This window comes from Hemiscyllium ocellatum, chromosome 7, assembly GCF_020745735.1.
Source record: "Hemiscyllium ocellatum isolate sHemOce1 chromosome 7, sHemOce1.pat.X.cur, whole genome shotgun sequence".
In the NCBI taxonomy this organism is placed as follows: domain Eukaryota; kingdom Metazoa; phylum Chordata; class Chondrichthyes; order Orectolobiformes; family Hemiscylliidae; genus Hemiscyllium; species Hemiscyllium ocellatum.
In genome coordinates, this window is record NC_083407.1 from 87,276,358 (window position 1) to 87,293,589 (window position 17,232).

At 38.7% G+C, this 17,232-nt stretch overlaps 1 protein-coding gene across 1 annotated transcript in view; it reads left to right on the forward strand.

Moving 5' to 3' along the window:
• kcnh3 (potassium voltage-gated channel, subfamily H (eag-related), member 3) overlaps positions 1-17,232 on the forward strand; it is a 703,578-nt gene that overhangs the window by 608,954 nt on the left and 77,392 nt on the right. The window contains exon 11 of the mRNA XM_060828128.1: positions 11,334-11,583. Coding sequence (XP_060684111.1) covers positions 11,334-11,583 — 250 coding nt within the window. The remainder of the gene's footprint in view (positions 1-11,333; positions 11,584-17,232) is intronic.

Below are 17,232 nucleotides of genomic sequence, written 5' to 3' on the forward strand. Positions count from 1 at the left end.
CACCATTGGTTTTGTAAACGGGTTGTTGCTAATTGAATAAACTCCTAATCCTTTTGATTTTGATTTCCCCTTGTACAGTTGGAAGTTTTCCAATGCTGCAAAGTATTCCCCCCATCCCGTAGCATGTCTAAGAATGTGTGAAATAAACCCAGTCTCTGGTTAACCTTAGAACAGTGTTGTTGCAGTTCTTACAAGATCAGAGTTTCAGACAGAGGGAGTGGAGCAATATGCCACCATTGTTTAAAAAGCCGAAAAATTTAAGTCACAATTGACTTATGGACAACTGGTGAGAAGAGAAGAGAAATATGTTTCAAAACTTATAATCTGTCTGGAACACTGACATTAACCTCTGCTGCTGAATATTCCCACAACATTCTGAGCAGGGACAGGCCTATGTCTCGACAGATAAAGGATGCTTCTGGGTTCATGGACAGATTTTTGAAAATTAAAGGGATTAACCGTTATGCTGACACGGTGGTTAAGTGGAGCTGAGTCCACAAAAAGGTCAGCCACAATCTTATTGAATGGCGGAGCAGGCTCGATGGGTCAGATCACCTACACCTGCTTCTCTTTCTTATGCTCTTCTGGTCTTTCCATGTCTTGCACCAAGTTCACTATCAAAATAAAAATCTTGGTGCATGCCATCTCACACAGCCAGCCATTCCTCAATATCAGATACACGTTTTTAAAAACATCCAGCATTTTGGCAGCCACAGTGTCTCATCCCCTTTAAAGCATACAGGCTGGCTTTGAGTAATAGTAGCCACTTATAATAGTTCCCTGTTGGTGTGTGCAGTGAGTAATCAGTGTCGGATGCATGCAGCAATCATTTAAACTAGCGGACAGCCTAGATTTAACATGCTGACTACAACACAGTGGAAGGGCATGGGTTAATTATGTACCGTGAACCCCTGTTTTCAGAAATGAGCCAATTTAACCTTCAGAACATTTTGCTAGTACATGAATCTTAAGGCTTCTAAATTGAATGTTGCTTCCAGTATTTATTGAGGTAATGAATAATCCTACTAGAGAGCAGAGTACTTTTCCACTACCTGCAGTTCTTCAGTCCTAGACTGAAGACAATGTATTATAAATTATAAAAAACCCTCAACAAACATTCTTCACCAGAAAATCTCAGAATGAAAACCTCATTAACTCTGCCACCTTGAATCCCACTCTGAATTCAGCTGTTCCTTTGGTACAGTAAATCTCAGTGGAATTAGTTAACAATGTGATAAGAAAGCTCATGTACATTCTGGACTTTAGAAATATTGCACATTTTTTTCCAAAGTGCGTATGTTCACTGAGTGAAGTCAATTGAACAGAATTTATTTTCCCAGAACTACCAACAAACTTTCAGAATAGTGAGACTCACATTAATTCATTGAATTGCAATGCTGTGTAGAGAAAGTGAGGACTGCAGATGCTGGAGATCAGAATTGAGAATGTAGTGCTGGAAAAACACAGCAGGTTAGGCAGCGCCTGAGGAGCAGGAGAATCGACGTTATGCCCGAAACATCGACTCTCCTGCTCCTCGGATGCTGCTTGACCTGCTGTACGTTTCCAGCACTACACTCTCGAGTTGAAATTCTGTGTGCCAATTGCAATTGCTGGAATTGTTTGCATGTCATAGATCTTATACCCGAAACTCGACTTCTCTACCTCCTGATGCTGTGTCTTTCCAGCCTCCTGCTTGTCTATCTTGGAGTCTGGATTTTGCAGGGTTTTTTTTGTCTGTAGACCCTACACTAGCAAGAGATTTGGATCCGACATCAATTTACTTTTTTTAATACACAACAGAAATTGACACGTAGTGTTTCAGCAGTCATTAACAATGCCGAGCAGATCACATATTACTTGTTGAGTTTTGGACAGAGTAGCATTGTCTTGTTCTTTAACTAGACAAGTGTGAGTTCCTATTGGAATTATGTCGACCTGCTCAAGCCCCATACCATCTCCTTGTCTTCTAACCCTACATCTGATTGTTAAACTTCCTCTTCATTTGACTCCATGAAGATTTTGGATAGCTGACTTAATTGATCAAACTTTGTTAGGTAAGTTTTAATGCCCTGGAGGCAGCAAAGAAGATAACACTGTCCAATTAGGAACAGTGACTGTGATCCATTCAACGTGATAGGTGGTGCCTTTAACCATGCTTACTGTATAGCTGCTGCTCAGAGGCCTATAGCAGAAAAGCCCATATTGTCACGATGGTGCTTCATAAGGACAGCAGCAGCTGCCATTACAACAGGTATGACGTTGCTGGAGTCATTGCTCTCCCAGAAGTAGCTTCTGCTTGTGGAGGACCAAGTCCTGTGAGTTAATGCTGGGATCCAAAGTTTCACATCTCATACCACCTGCTGTGAAATCACTGCATTGAAGGATTCCTGACACAGCCAAGAGTTCCTGAGCAACCAGATATAAGTACATCAGAGGCAACCTAATGCAATTCTATCAAAGTTCCAACCTCCCTCAATCACGTACAAAGTCAATTCTATAGCATTGGAAAAAATCAGCCCAATGATTCCAATCAATTTTGCCAGAACAATTCAAAATTCATTTTCCATTTACCTAGTAGGTTTATATATCCTAAGTTAATTATTGGCACACATTTCTGACCCAATCCAAAATCTTGCCGAGATATCCCCTTAAATCTGGACCATCAACCATTGTTGCAATTATTAGCTTAGTTCAATGATTTTACAAAAGCAAAAGTTATTGCTGAGGTGACTCACATGCCTAGGTTACTCATTAATGATGAGAACTTTCTGAACCTGTTTGAACAGAGAGGGCAGTTCAAACACACAGTTTACACTTTATGATTACTCAAATTGTTGAGTTGCCAATCATAGAGCCCTATTTTACAAGTCTATCAGTAAATTAATTAATCAATCAATCATTAGTAGATTCTCCTATGATAATATTGCTTTCAGAAATCTTAGATCAAAGATCAAACATGTTAATTTCATCTAGAACTTGCAATGCATTGTGCATAATTTCAAATCAAAAAATTAAAATTCATCGAAAATGAATGAGTGCAATCATGTATCCTATTGGTACACCCTAACCACAAGAAATGGTACGTAAACATCCACATTATGAAATGCTTCCGAGATGACAGGGCTTGCCAATTTGTGGCGTTGGGCTGAAAGTTTGGGGTCATGAGTTCATAGCTAGCAATGGCCACCATCGATTTCTGTATAGATTTTAGATACGTTAAGTGAGGGGCAAAAGTATGGCAAATGGAGTATAATATGGAAAAAGGTGAAGTTGTCCATTTTGGAAGGAAAATTCAAAAAGAACATGCAATCTAAATGGTGAGAAGTTGCAGAGTCCTAAAATGCAGAGAGATGTATGTGATCTAGTGTATGAATTCCTGATGAAGAGCTTATTTTGGAAACATCAACTCTTCTGCTCCTCGGATGCTGCCTGACTGGCTGTGCTTTTTCAGCACCACACTTTTTGACTATGAATTGCAAATGGCTAGTATGCAGATACCGCAAGTAATTAGGAAAGCTAATAGAATGTTGTCATTTATTGTGAAGGGAATCAAATACAAAAATAGATGGTTATTGTAGTGATTGTAATGAAGTCAGCCAGCTGGACCTCATAGAATATGAGTTCCCTGTTTGCAGTTGTTAACCTGATCCAATCAGGGAGCCCTGGCTGACAGCTTAAAAAGAGTGTCAGAGATACTCACACCTTGATAGCTGACTCTGAAGGCCCAGTACTGACGTCAAAGACTGTTCATGTGTAAATAAAGGGTGACATAGTGATGGAATACCAGCTTCTGTAGAGTTATTCAGTTATGCTTCAATTATACAGAGTACTGGTGAGACCACATTTGGAGTATTGTATGCATTAGTGGTGATTTTATACAAGAAAGGATGTAAATACAATGGAAGCAGTTCAGAGAAGGTTTGTTCAGTTAGCACCTAGAATTGGCAGATTGTGTAATGAGGAAAGGTTGGATAGGTTAGGCCTGTAATACTGGAGTTTAGGCAAACAGTGAATTGACTGAAACATATAAGATCCTGAGGGGGTTTAACAGGATGTGGAAAGGATGTTTCCTCTTGTGGGATAATCCAATAGTACACATCACCATTTAAAATCAGGAGTTACCCATTTAAGGCAGAGGCAAGGATTTTTTTTTCTGTCAGAGGATTATGAGTCTTTGAAAATTCCTTCGTCAATAGGTGATAGAAGAAGTGTCTTTGAATAGTTTTAAGGCAAAGATTCTTGGTTTGCAAGGGGGTGAAAGGTTATGAGGGGTAAGAGGGAAGATGTGTTGAAGTCACAGTCAGATTAGTCATGATCTTATTAAAAAGCAGAGCAGGCCCAAGAAACTGAAGGGCTTTGCCTGAAATATCGATTTTCCTGCTCCTTGGATGCTGCCTGACCTGCTGTGCTTTTCCAGCACCACTCTAATCTTCAGCATCTGCAGTACACACTTCTGCCAAGAAACGGAATGACCTACCCCTTGTTGGTATGTTTGTATATGATTGAAATACTTTCGTTTGCTAGTTATAAAAAAAAGGATGTTAAAGCCTGAGTGGATTAGGGGTGGGAAATGGAAGCTGGAGATTATATGATGCAATTTCCAGGACTTCATCCAGCCAGAATTAGAAATCACAGATTAGATCCTAATTCAGGAATTTCCTCCGTAAACCTTTACAACTCATTACCTGTCTCTCCTCCTTTAGGATGTTTTTAAAACTATCCTCTTTGACCAGTTTTGTGGTAACCAGCCCTAATAACATCTTAGGTAACTTGTTAGCTGATTTTACTTCATAAGGCAAGTAAAAGTTCCTGCAAAGCACTTTGTGACATCTTATTATGTCTGTAAATAAATACAAAGTTTTGTTTTTGTTTTAAGAATGTGCTTCCTGTGCTCATGTAGAAAAAGTATTTTAATGACATAGAAGATTCTCAATCTCTATTGATATGTTTGATTGGAAAGTGGACACAGAGTTTCTGTACTATGGATGCATTTCAAAGCTTTTAGTAATATAGGTAGCTACAATTGCTGACAATTTTTATTAATGTCATACTCCATCACTTTCAATACTTATTCTCCTGGAACACTTAAGGAAATATTTTCCTTTTTTAACCCCACCTTTTATGGCAAGTCAATTCAATTACTTTTGGGTAGACTGAAGATGACGATGAGTTCCCAACTTTATTCCTGTTGTTATCCACCATGTTAATTCAGTAGTATTAATAGCCATCGATATCAATAATATTCTATTCACAACTCTTTAGTAGTTATTCATCCAATTAAACTAGGAAGGATGCAGCTAATTCAATGCGCAGAGCCTAAAGTTCACAATGATTTATGTTGCTGATTGAAACATTTTTCAGGGTTGACTAATAGTGATTTGGGTGAACTGATGGACTCTGTTATTAGGAAGTAGAAACTCCTTCAGCAAAGGAAACAGTATAGAAGCAGTTCCAAAAGTGGGACATATAGAAAGATGAAAAGTTAGTGAACTTAATATCCTGGCAAGCCCAGACCTGCACACTCCAACTTTCACCCCACAACCATTAAATCTCACTTAAATTACCATTCCAGCCTAAATGTTGGCCCCAGCATTAGGACATTTATAATTTAGGAAATAGCAGTAAGCAGATTAATCATACTTTACTTTTTAAAAAGGTAACGCTCATAACTTCAGGTCAAATACTGAAGGCATTGGATGTACATGGCAGGTCATGTAAACTTTTTAAGTTATATGTTAAATTGAATAGAAGATGAATAATGAAAAATAACTGCATTTATATAGTTCCATTCATGACATTCTAAAGAGCTTTAGTCAATGATTGTTCAGAGACTATTCCCATTTAGTTGAATATGCAAGCATTCCCTGTTCCAACAAGATTCATGCCCACACAGTGCTCACCCTTTTGAAAGAGCTCGAATGTTTCGTTTCTGATAATGACATGTTATGGAATAATTGGACTGACCTTTATAAATATCTGCGTAAGTTATCTAAATACAAGGCCCTGTTCCAGAATGCTGAGCAACTGTACATTAATCATAGAAAGTACTGACTGTAGTTCCAGGCACCAGCAAATAGCTTGCTACTTCAATCCTCTTTGAAAAGCATTGTTACAGGATACCCTATGTTTCCTTAGACAGCAAAGGCAAGACAGAAAGGTGCTCTCATATTCTGGTTATTGTTATTTGCCTTCCATTATTACATGTTGCATATTAAAATTGCAGTTGTAACTATATTTATTAATGTACCAAAGAATAAAATTGCATGAGAACTAATATCTATGGATTCCCATAAATAAAAAAAACTGAATTACTGCCCTTTCATTTTCAATTGGCTTGAACATGTAGCCCATAATATGTAATTATCACTTTATAACGTTACCTTCAGTCTAATCAAATTGGGGGATGATTACACAGAAAATAGAATAATAATTTCATTTAAAAAATGAAAGTAGTCTCCAAATACAGTGTAAGTTACATTATTAATGCAGCAAGGAAAAGAATAAAGTTACAGGCAAGGTCGATAGCTACTCTGTGTTTGGAAAGGCTTGAATGTTATTGTTGACCTGCTGTCTACATGCAGTGCTGGTATCCTCTAATGTACACCTAGTCACAATATCCTCTGATGAACAACCTAATTGTATAACTTCCAAAATATACCCAGTGGCAATATCCTGTAATATACATCCCAATGGTAGTACTCTCTAATGTGCACCCAGTGACAATTCTCTAACGTATACATAATGGCAGCATCCTCTAATGTACATCCAATGAAAGTATCCTCTGATGTACACAACAGTATCTGAAAGTGAAGTTTAGGCCATTCGTCTTCTGTGATATCTTCCACTTCTTTTAAGCCTCTCAATGTGCCTGTGGGATCTGAACAGTTAACATTTCCCGGCTATCTCAAACTACAAAAACATAATGGATGGATCGGGGTAAAGGAAAGAGGTTTGGGAGAGGAAATCAGAAGGTCATGCTCATTTTGATGTCTGTTTCCATTTCATGACACTTCTCAGAATGAGAGTGTGGAGTTACTGATGAAGGTATAATAGAATAGTCATTCACAATGTCTTCCAGTTGCACCAATTGTTGTTAGGTCTGAGATGTTGATGGTCTTGCAACTAGGAACCATTGCCTCCAGAGTGCTGAGAGAATGCATTTTTTGTGGGCCTCTGCAAATACTCCATCTTTCTCTCTTATTGTGGGTGACCATCTACAGCAAGGGAGAGAGCAGAATATCATTGACTATGAGTCAGTGTTTTGGATCAAGTCCAGCATAGCTAAAAAGCAGAAGACATAGGAAGCAGTGAGAGGTGTGGGCCCCCATTGCTAGTATATGAACTATAGCATCAGTATGTTAGGAAGGAGTTCTAAGTATCAGGATGTGCTGCAAGGTTCCTAATAGGGGTCTGGAATATTGAATAGTGTGAGAAAGTATGGAGTCAATGGGTATGAGACGTGCCCCCACCCCACCCAGCAAAACAACAGGATGATTGATTTTCATACTCCTGACTTTTTTTTGTGGTGATGTTAATGGAATTAACGTAGTAACCTTGAGCAGATATGATGAAGAATGGGGCCAACTTTGAAGTTTCCATTCGATCTCAGTATGCAAGATTGTAAAGGAAGGAGGGAAAAATTAAAACTAAAAAGATAGTAAACAAAGGCAGATAGCAACAATTTTGCACTGAAGACAATGTGAAGAATAAAACGTCAATTATTGCCATAAATTTCAAGCGAGAGTATACATAAAGGTCCAGTAAGGTCAAAGGAAGGATTTATGTTTAAATTTATGTTTTAGAATTCACACTAAGACACTTACTGAGAGAAAGTGGAAATCTATAACAGTGTGAATTATTTCTGGTGTCGAGGGACAGATGGAGTGTTTGGTTGACCAATTCTCACAATGGGATGCCGCAAGCCTACATATTTTATTTGCCATCACATTGGCTTCCTACAATTGCATAAAATTATTTACTTCAGAGATAGTGCTGTTGAAATGTGAAAATGGAATTTTTTCATCAATAAACTCACAAACATTTTAAAACACACAGTGCTGTGAATTCATCCTGTGTGACTTTGAATAATGAACTCTTTTTGATCTCCTTCTGATGTCAGTCTATTGCAGTTCATTAGCATAAAAATTGATTCTCACCGGTTTTGTAAAGGCCATGTAGATTCTGCTTTTCCACAAGGCCAAAGCAGTGCCACTCTTTGTGGAGTTTTTTTTTTGTATTAAACTTGGGGTAAATGTTTTTTATTTTTATTTTTGTTTCTTCAATTCAGTTGAAGTTACAGTAGCTCATGAGGTCAATGCTGTTAAATGAAGGCAAACCAGCACACGTAATGCATTTTTAGAAGGTTCTCCTCACTATTTGCATGACAATTTCACATCCCATGTAAAGCTAGTTACTGAATGAGTTGAATTTACAGTAACATAAGGTTTTTGGCCATTGTTGTTACTTCAATAGTGAGACCCAATGGTATTTACAGTCATAGGGATGCACAGAACAGAAATAGACTCTGCGGTCCAACTCGTCCATACCAACCAGATAGATGTCGCATAATATTGCTGCACTGTGAGGTATATACCCCTTTGACTGAGAACTAATGACCAGCAAGGAAAGTTGGCTGGTTAGATATGACTGCCCTAACTGACAAGGCAATGCAAGGCAGAGATACTGCAAATGTCCAGGTGACCAAGCATTAGACAGCAAGTGAGCAATTCTGAGGTGTGACGCTAGTTGCCAGTATGCCATGGAGTGCAGGTCTGAGCTTCCTCAATGTCCTGCGAATGGATTGAACAGGTACCCCGATGGTTGGCAGATATCAGATGCCAGTGTCCGTGGACAAGGGGCGCATATGGCTGGTGCCTGTGGATCGTGCCCTGAGATGCAGTTTGGTGCTGAGCAACATGAGGGTGGGTCACAGCCAGTATTGAGCTGATGTTACCAAGTACCAGTTCTGACATCCATGTTGAGAATTTTATATATAAAACAAACATATATATGTATGTATGTATAATACATAAACAAAATTAGATATTAATGAGGTACATTCTATATCTATAAATGTTCTTTAATGCTCTCTAGAGAGAAACTCGTGTCAGCATTCAGCAACTGCACAAAAGTTGCAGTGTTTTGTTCCTAAGGTTGAGATAGTCCTCACTGGATGTTTCACCCAACTCTGCCATATTTCATACCCTAGTCCACATCACTCAGGTTTTTATAGGATTCCACCCTCTATGTCTGACAAAACATTGAATTTACACCTGGGACTCAGAATTGACACAGAATTTACTAGCCTAAGAAAAATTGCTTCTTATTCAGGTCTGATATCAGTTGGTTAGTTATAAAGCCATGGAATATATAAAGTAACATTGCCATTGTCTTACTAGACCATAGGGCTGTTCTCCCATTAGAAAGAGGGAAAGATGACGGGTGGTAGTTTAACCTGACGGGCACCATGCCTCAAGTGGGGGGAGAGGTTGAGAAGGAGAATCTTTCATGATAATCTCATTCAGTGTAGGAATTGAACCCCTGCTATTGGCATCACTCTGCATCGCAAACCAGCCATCTGAGTTAACCAACACCTCCCCCCGCAACCCCCCCCCCCCCCCCAGAACAATATGCTTCACAGTGCAATAAAAAAAGTTAAAGTGCTTTTTTTAAAAATAACATTACTCCTTTTTCTTTTATTTTACTGTTTTTAAAAAAACGTATTATTGAGATAGCAGTAGAATCTTAATTTTCATGTTGCCATGTGAGTGTGTAATTCACAGGCTGATCGAATAAGACCATGTTCAATGAGTGCAACTGTTATATGTCAATACATCATTTATTTTTAAGTAAGTTATTTGGTCGTGTTCAGAAAAAAAGTAATGATCACATCTTTGAGAAGTGTGATCTTTCCATCAAAAAAAAATGCAATTGAGGCAAGTTATTTAACTTCTACACAATGGAATCCAGTAAATATAACATTTCAGTAGCTACCACATGGGTCATTTACTCTCTGTTTGGTCTCTATTTCAGTGATACTTATATCAACATGCTGTGTTCCAGCATGATAGAGCATAGATTTATGATAAAGCATATTCTCAACATATACAATTCAAAATACTAAACCCCGAAGCTATTATGTTTGGTTTCAGTAAGTGGTCTGAAAATACGTCACCTCATTTTTCACACTTAGTCTATATTTCACTGTAGACAGAATTTAATGTGTTGCAGAAATGAAACCTACAAATACATATGTAGCTTAAACAGCTATGTGTAGTGAATGTGTTGAACATATCCTGTAGGAATACTGCAACTTAGGTTTTGAATTTCAGGAATATTGAATTAGTTATATTTTGGCTATCTGTATTTTTCTCCCGTGTGTAATATTTGACCTTATGTATTGCTGCACATTGCAAAGAGAAAATAAATATTCAGCAGACTTGTTCCATCTATCACTTCAGATAAGCAGTTTTATCTGCAGATGGAGCATCGTCCTTTACTTGAGTTAAAAACAGTTGGCTAAATGTATGGATAAAGAACTAAACATGATTTGGAACAATTTATCAGCTTGTAGAAATGTCTGCCGCTGTCATACATATCTAAGCTGTTTTACTTAACAGAACTGGTACACTTACAGCACATAATATATGATTTGGGCATTTATCTTCTCAGAAATATTTTATGATATTGATTAATATCACCAGTTGCACTTGTATTTTCACGTTTCCATCACAGAATCAGAATCAGAAATAATTGTTACAGTGCAGAAGGAGGCCATTCAACCCATCATGCCTGTTCTTAGATTAGATTACTTACAGTGTGGAAACAGGCCCTTCGGCCCAACAAGTCCACACCGACCCGCCGAAGCACTACCCACCCATACCCCTACATATACCCCTTACCTAACACTACGGGCAATTTAGCATGGCCAATTCACCTGACCCGCACATCTTTGGACTGCGGGAGGAAACCGGAGCACCCGGAGGAAACCCACGCAGACACGGGGAGAACATGCAAACTCCACACAGTCAATCACCTGAGGCGGGAATTGAACCCAGGTCCCTGGTGCTGTGAGGCAGCAGTGCTAACCACTGTGCCACCATGCCGTTCTTTCTACCTTTCAATCCCCTCCAGTTTGCTTTATAGCTAGAGGCCTTTTTACAATTTCATCCTAGTTTTATGGCATAAGCAAGGGAATAAAAGAAAGGATGAGTAATGACAGCACCTGCATGCTCAGGTAACTTTACTGAAAAACAATTATTACCATCTTACCAGGAAATATGCTTTTTATTCCATGCCAGTTTTAATCATGTAATATGTTGTCCTCATTCCAGCTTCTGAAGGATTTTCCTGATGAACTGCGAGCGGACATTGCAATGCATTTGAACAAAGAAATCCTTCAGCTGCCAATATTTGAATCTGCTAGCCGTGGGTGCCTTCGATCCCTCTCCTTAAGCATCAAAACTTCTTTCTGTGCTCCAGGGGAATACCTCATCCGTCAGGGTGATGCCTTACAGGCTATCTACTTTGTCTGCTCAGGTTCCATGGAGGTCCTGAAGGACAACACTGTGTTGGCTATTCTAGGTGAGTGAGCACTGTTTTGCCTTTGATTCTCATTCCTTCCTGTCATAGCTTACTTGATGGTCGCTGGTAAACCCACATCCCTCTAGTGCTGACTAAAAATCAGAAAGTTAAGAGGAATTGATGGATGCAGTGAATTTAAATTTGCAAAATGAATTCAATAAAGTGTCACAAAAGAGGTGATGCCATCAATTCAGGACTTGTAGAAATGAGGTATAACATATGAGCACAGTTTCAGGATTGGTTAACGGACAGAAACAGAGAGAAATGAGTCATTTTGTAGTGGCACGCTATGACTAATGGGCAACAGCAATAGGGCCTCAACCAGTTTTGCAATTTAAATCCATTACCTAGATGAGAGGACCAAGTTAAATGTATCCAAGTTTCCCGATGATATTGAATGAAGTCGGAAAATAAGTAGTGGAGAGAAGCTAAAGAAGATGCAAACAGATGTGGACAGGTTCCAACAGTGAGCAAAAATACAACAGGCAGATGTGGAGAAATATGAAGTTATCTACTTTGCTGGACAACATAGAAAAGCAGAATTTCTTCTAAAATATGTGTCTGAAAATGTTGGCATTTAACTCGCCCTTCCATAATTACAGCAAGTCAATGTGTAGGTGACCAGCAATTCAGACAGCAGATAATGCGTTACCTTTTCTGATAAAGAGATTGTGTATAAGAATAAAGATGTCCTATTACTATTATATAAGGTCTGAAGTAGAGTACTCCCGTGTTCAGTTTAGCTTCTTAAATAGGACTGTGTGTGAGGTTCAGACAGCAGGAAAGATGCTTAAGTAGTGAAAACGTAGTTGTGTCACAAATTCTACTCTAATGATTATGAATCCTTGGGATTCTCTAGAAAGCTATGGCTGTTCAGTCATTGATGGATTTTTGGCTCAAATGTTATTGGGATAGAGCAAGAACATAGAAGTAAGTTCAGCTATAAGTACATAGAGCAAGAACATAGAAGTAAGTTCAGAAGAAAATCAGCTATATCTTATTTAATGACAGAGGGAGCTACCTCAGCTCCAATTTCTAATGTTTTTAAATGTGGCACTCAGTCTGCACAAAGCAAGATGGTACAAACAGTCATGAGATAAATAGTAACATAATCTGCTTTAGTGATGCTGAATAAAGGAAAGATGTTGGACTAACCACCCTGCTTTTGAATGGAATAATAACATGGCATCTTTTATGTTCACCTGAAGGAGAACATGGGTTTTGTTTCACCATCACATCCAAGTCTCCAGTTGATAATGTGAAAGAAAATAAGCTTCTCTCTCAAATAAGTAATAATGATGTGGAATTGAGACATACAGGCCAGAATAAGTCAAAAATATTCAGCCAAACTACAATGTAGGCTACCATGAATTACTTGGAGTGGAAAGTAAGGATTGATGACAATCTTGCAGAATGTCATAGATCTGTCCACTAGATGAAGATTGGATTTGACTCGGCTTTAATACTCCATCCATCAAATATGGTGCCAACACAATGTCAAGATTTGGGTATGATAGTGGAAGGTGACCACTACCCATGGATTTGAATAGTTTAGCACAGGAAAGGAGAAGGATTTGAGAGAAAAGTAAATGCACAAATCCTTTTAAAATAGAGTTTCTGCATTGAGTTTCGCATTTAAATATGTACAGACTTTTTAAAAAATATACATTCCGCAATTTAATCTCTATAGCAGTCTCATTATCTAAAATTGAAGGAGAGCTTTCAACTTAAGTCTACAGCTCAATCTTACATTTCAGATACTTTCTGAAAATCCATATTCTTATGACCAAGTTCACAGGAGTGAAATGATTCATTTTCTTGTTCCACTCCTGGTCACAACAATGTTTGAATTTAGAAAGGTGACATTGACAATTATTTTATATTGATATTTATTATTGATCAGGTTGTAAATAGCTGTGTATCCGAAATAAATCTGTTAGGTTCTTTTTGTAACAAATAAAGAACAAGTTTATTGCAAATAAAACAGACTCAAGCAAAAATGCAAAACCAAGAGAACATTTAAACAATGTGCAACTTTCCTGCACAAAAACACACAGAGACGCAAATCGCCTCCAAATCTACAGACTGTTATCTTGAAAGTAATGTGGCCAAGCAGTAGTTAAATTCTGGGAGAAAAAATTTAAGATTGTCAAAATGTTGGTCCATAGTACGAACATTTCAATGAGTAGGAAAGATGAAGTTTCAAAAATACCTGAAGCAGAAGCAAAGAACATGAGTTAATCCCAGGAGTTCAAAGGATGAAGGTGTGAGATCACCCAGTTTAGATCTAGGGAAGAAAATCTGAGTTTTTTTTTAAATAAGGGTCTGATTCCATGACTCTGGTTAAGCACAACTCATGGACTATTGACCATTTTCTCAGACAGGTTGGATAGTAAGTTGACTTTAGTTAGACAGGCTCCAACTGGATTACTGTTATGACCAGGGAAAGCAAGCCAAACCAAATCAGCCTTAGTATCACTGGATTTGCAAGATGATGAAATTAAAATATTCAATGACCCTCAAAATTTGCATGGTTGTTCCCAACCAGATTCTAACTGATAAGGGATCTTGGACACCACATTTATAACTTAAACAAAAATTGACAATTTATTATTAATATTGTAACTTCAACAGGACAAAATTAAACAACAAGGTCATCAAAATAATATTCAATTTAAACACAATCTTCTTTGATCGTAATCCCACTCATACACTGACAGACACAGTTAAAGGCATATATTAAAAAGAGAAACAAAAGAATTGTAATTTTCCACTTCAATTAAACTATTTCAAACAATGGATGCCAAGTCTTCATACAATACTTGGATAATAAGTTGTTCACAGGCATGCTTGTATATCTAACTTCAAAGTCACCGGTGAGTGCGAACAGTTTCAGTAGACTTCCAGAATTATGCACTGATTTCTTGCAGACTCATTCTTTTCTCAGAACATTCATCAATTCTTTAACTGGAAGAAACATGGAGAGAGTTAAAAAATGCGCTATCTTAAAGTTCCCAGAAATCACTCTATACCTGCCAAAACCAGAAGTGGTTTTCTCTCTCATTTTTTTTGGTAATTAATATTTTCTGTAGGTTGGCTGGTTAGTGCACTCCTCCCTGGATTGACCAACTCAACATCCAACTAGCTACCATCTCCAATCATGGCAACACATGGTCTCGAATCATGCCTGCAATTAGTAATTAAGTTCCATTATCCTCCAGGCCAGTCACTGATAGCTAACATCTGCATCTGTTCTCCTCCATTTTTTAGAGCACCCACAGCTGTACAAAGTTTTAGATTAGATTACTTACTGTGTGGAAACAGGCCCTTCGGCCCAACAAGTCCACACCGACCCACCGAAGCGCAACCCACCCATACCCCTGATGTTTATTGCTGGAGGCCTGTTGGCAGGCCTAGGGAGGGAAATGGGGGATCCTGAGGTGGCAGGGCTGGCTGGGGAGGGGAATGGGTGGGCAGTCCCTGGGTACAGCCTATAAAGGAGAGATCTCCCCTTGCTTCCCTTATCCTGTCCAGTGGCAGGTAGTTGGACTTCACAGTTGGCATCACTGAGGAAAGAGCCAAAAGTGAACCTGATGTGATTACTAGTTGAACGTTGAAGGTCTTTGCTTCTCCCACCACAATATAATTTTGTAGCATGGGGTAGGTATGCAAGAGGACAGTGCCCAATTATACCCCACTCTCCCCCCAACCCAGCCCCTGAGTATGAACAGTACAGTGCAGTTTTCGGGTCCGGGTACTGTGCTTCAGAAAGACACATTGGTGATGGCTGAGGTACACAATAAAAGAATGTTATCAGGATTTAAAGAGTTAAATTATTAACACAATCTGCATAAACCTGGCTTGTATACCTTGATTGAGGAGATTGAATGATAATCCAATTGAGCTGTTTAGAAATATAAATGAGTTTAATGGGGTAGTTACAGAGGGTGCTATTTTCTCCTCCTCGGAGATGGCATGAAGAGAAATCATTTGGTGCAATGGCCGTGGAAAGATACTCAGCCCGTTCTAGTGATGTCAACATTTAAGTGCTTGACAAGATGAACATTGTGGACTTTCTCAACTCGCCAGCGATTAAGCCCTTACATTAGTAGCCCCTTTGGGCCTCAATTCACCATCTCCTCAATTACCAGCCCTCCCATCAGGCAGGAAAAGAGGCTGCCTTCCCATCATTGTAACCAAGGTAACCCGTCTGCCCAATTGCAGCACCCCATTTTTCACAATCTGGGAATGGCTGCTGGCTTGGGTGGGGGCAAAGGACTGACCACTTAAAGTCAGCCACTGCCTTTGCCTCCAATCCTACTTAACCCCCACCCCAACTCCTCATGGTACCTACCCTGAAAGAAGCCAGAGGTAAAGGCTACCTTTTCACAGTTGGATCTCCTGATGAGTAGAACTCAAACAGCAGTCTGAGGACCCAAAAGCTTCCATCTCTGATTGGTTACAGCATCTGAGGAATGGGGGGGAGGGGGGGCCACCACTATCAAGGCATGTAGTAGGATGAACATCTCACTGAAGCCCATGAGAACAGAGAGTTTATGGACACTTAGTGCACCCAGCCCCACATTTAGCCTGAAAAAGTGAAAATCACACCTGATTAACTATTTCCCTTGGTAGGAGAATCAAGAACATTGGGAATATTATCTTAAAACATCCCGAAAGGGAAGTCAAAATCTGTATCTCTTCACTAAAATGTCATGTATACACACTAAGTAGAAATTTCCAAAACTGGGATTGGTAGATTTTGGTTGTGTATGGAGCATGAATGGGTAATTAGAACTGATTAAATTATTGCAGCACAAGCCTTGGGGCACTGAACACTGGGCTGTTACCCACATATTGTTAGGAAAGGAGTGTAAGTGTAGATAAGCTATGTTCTAATTGAAAGACAAAATTGGATCGATGGGCTGAATGGTCTATTTTGTTCTTACATTCCTTATCTATCCCACATTATATCTCGGAACAGAAAAATAGGTCATCTTACTTCATAATTAATTTATATTTAGAATAACAAATTTTCTTTCCAGAATTTATTTGCAAAATGGCAAATTAAGTACATTTCAGTTTAATAAATTATGTAAAATTAATGTTTAAAAGATAAATGCCTGACTGGAACTACTGGAAAGGCACTTCTGAGGATTTGCTTCTGCTTGGTTTCGATGGAAATTGTTGTATACAATATGGAAACAAATATAATGCCTCAACCTCCAACCTCTGAGTTGTTTTATTTACAATTGATTCTTTCTAAAATGTTTGGAAATGAATGACAACTTGAATTTATATTGCACTTTTAAAATATTCCAAGGCACTTCAGGGAAGCAGAATAAAATAAAATGGGATTTGAAAACAAAGATGAGAATTTTGAAGTCAGGGCTTTGCTTAATCAGGAGTCACTCTGGTTACAACATCAGATGAAAGGAAATTTGATGTAACTAAGGACACAGCAGCAGTTTTGGATGCGTGTAGTTTACCGTGGATGGAAGATGTGAGGCTGGCCAGCAAAGTGTCGGAGTAGCCAAGTCTAACAGAAAGAAAGACATGGATGAGGCTTTCAGCAGCAGACGTGAGATGACGGTGAGTTGGAGTTGGGCAGTGTCACTGAGATTGAAATTAGTAGACTTTACAATGGCA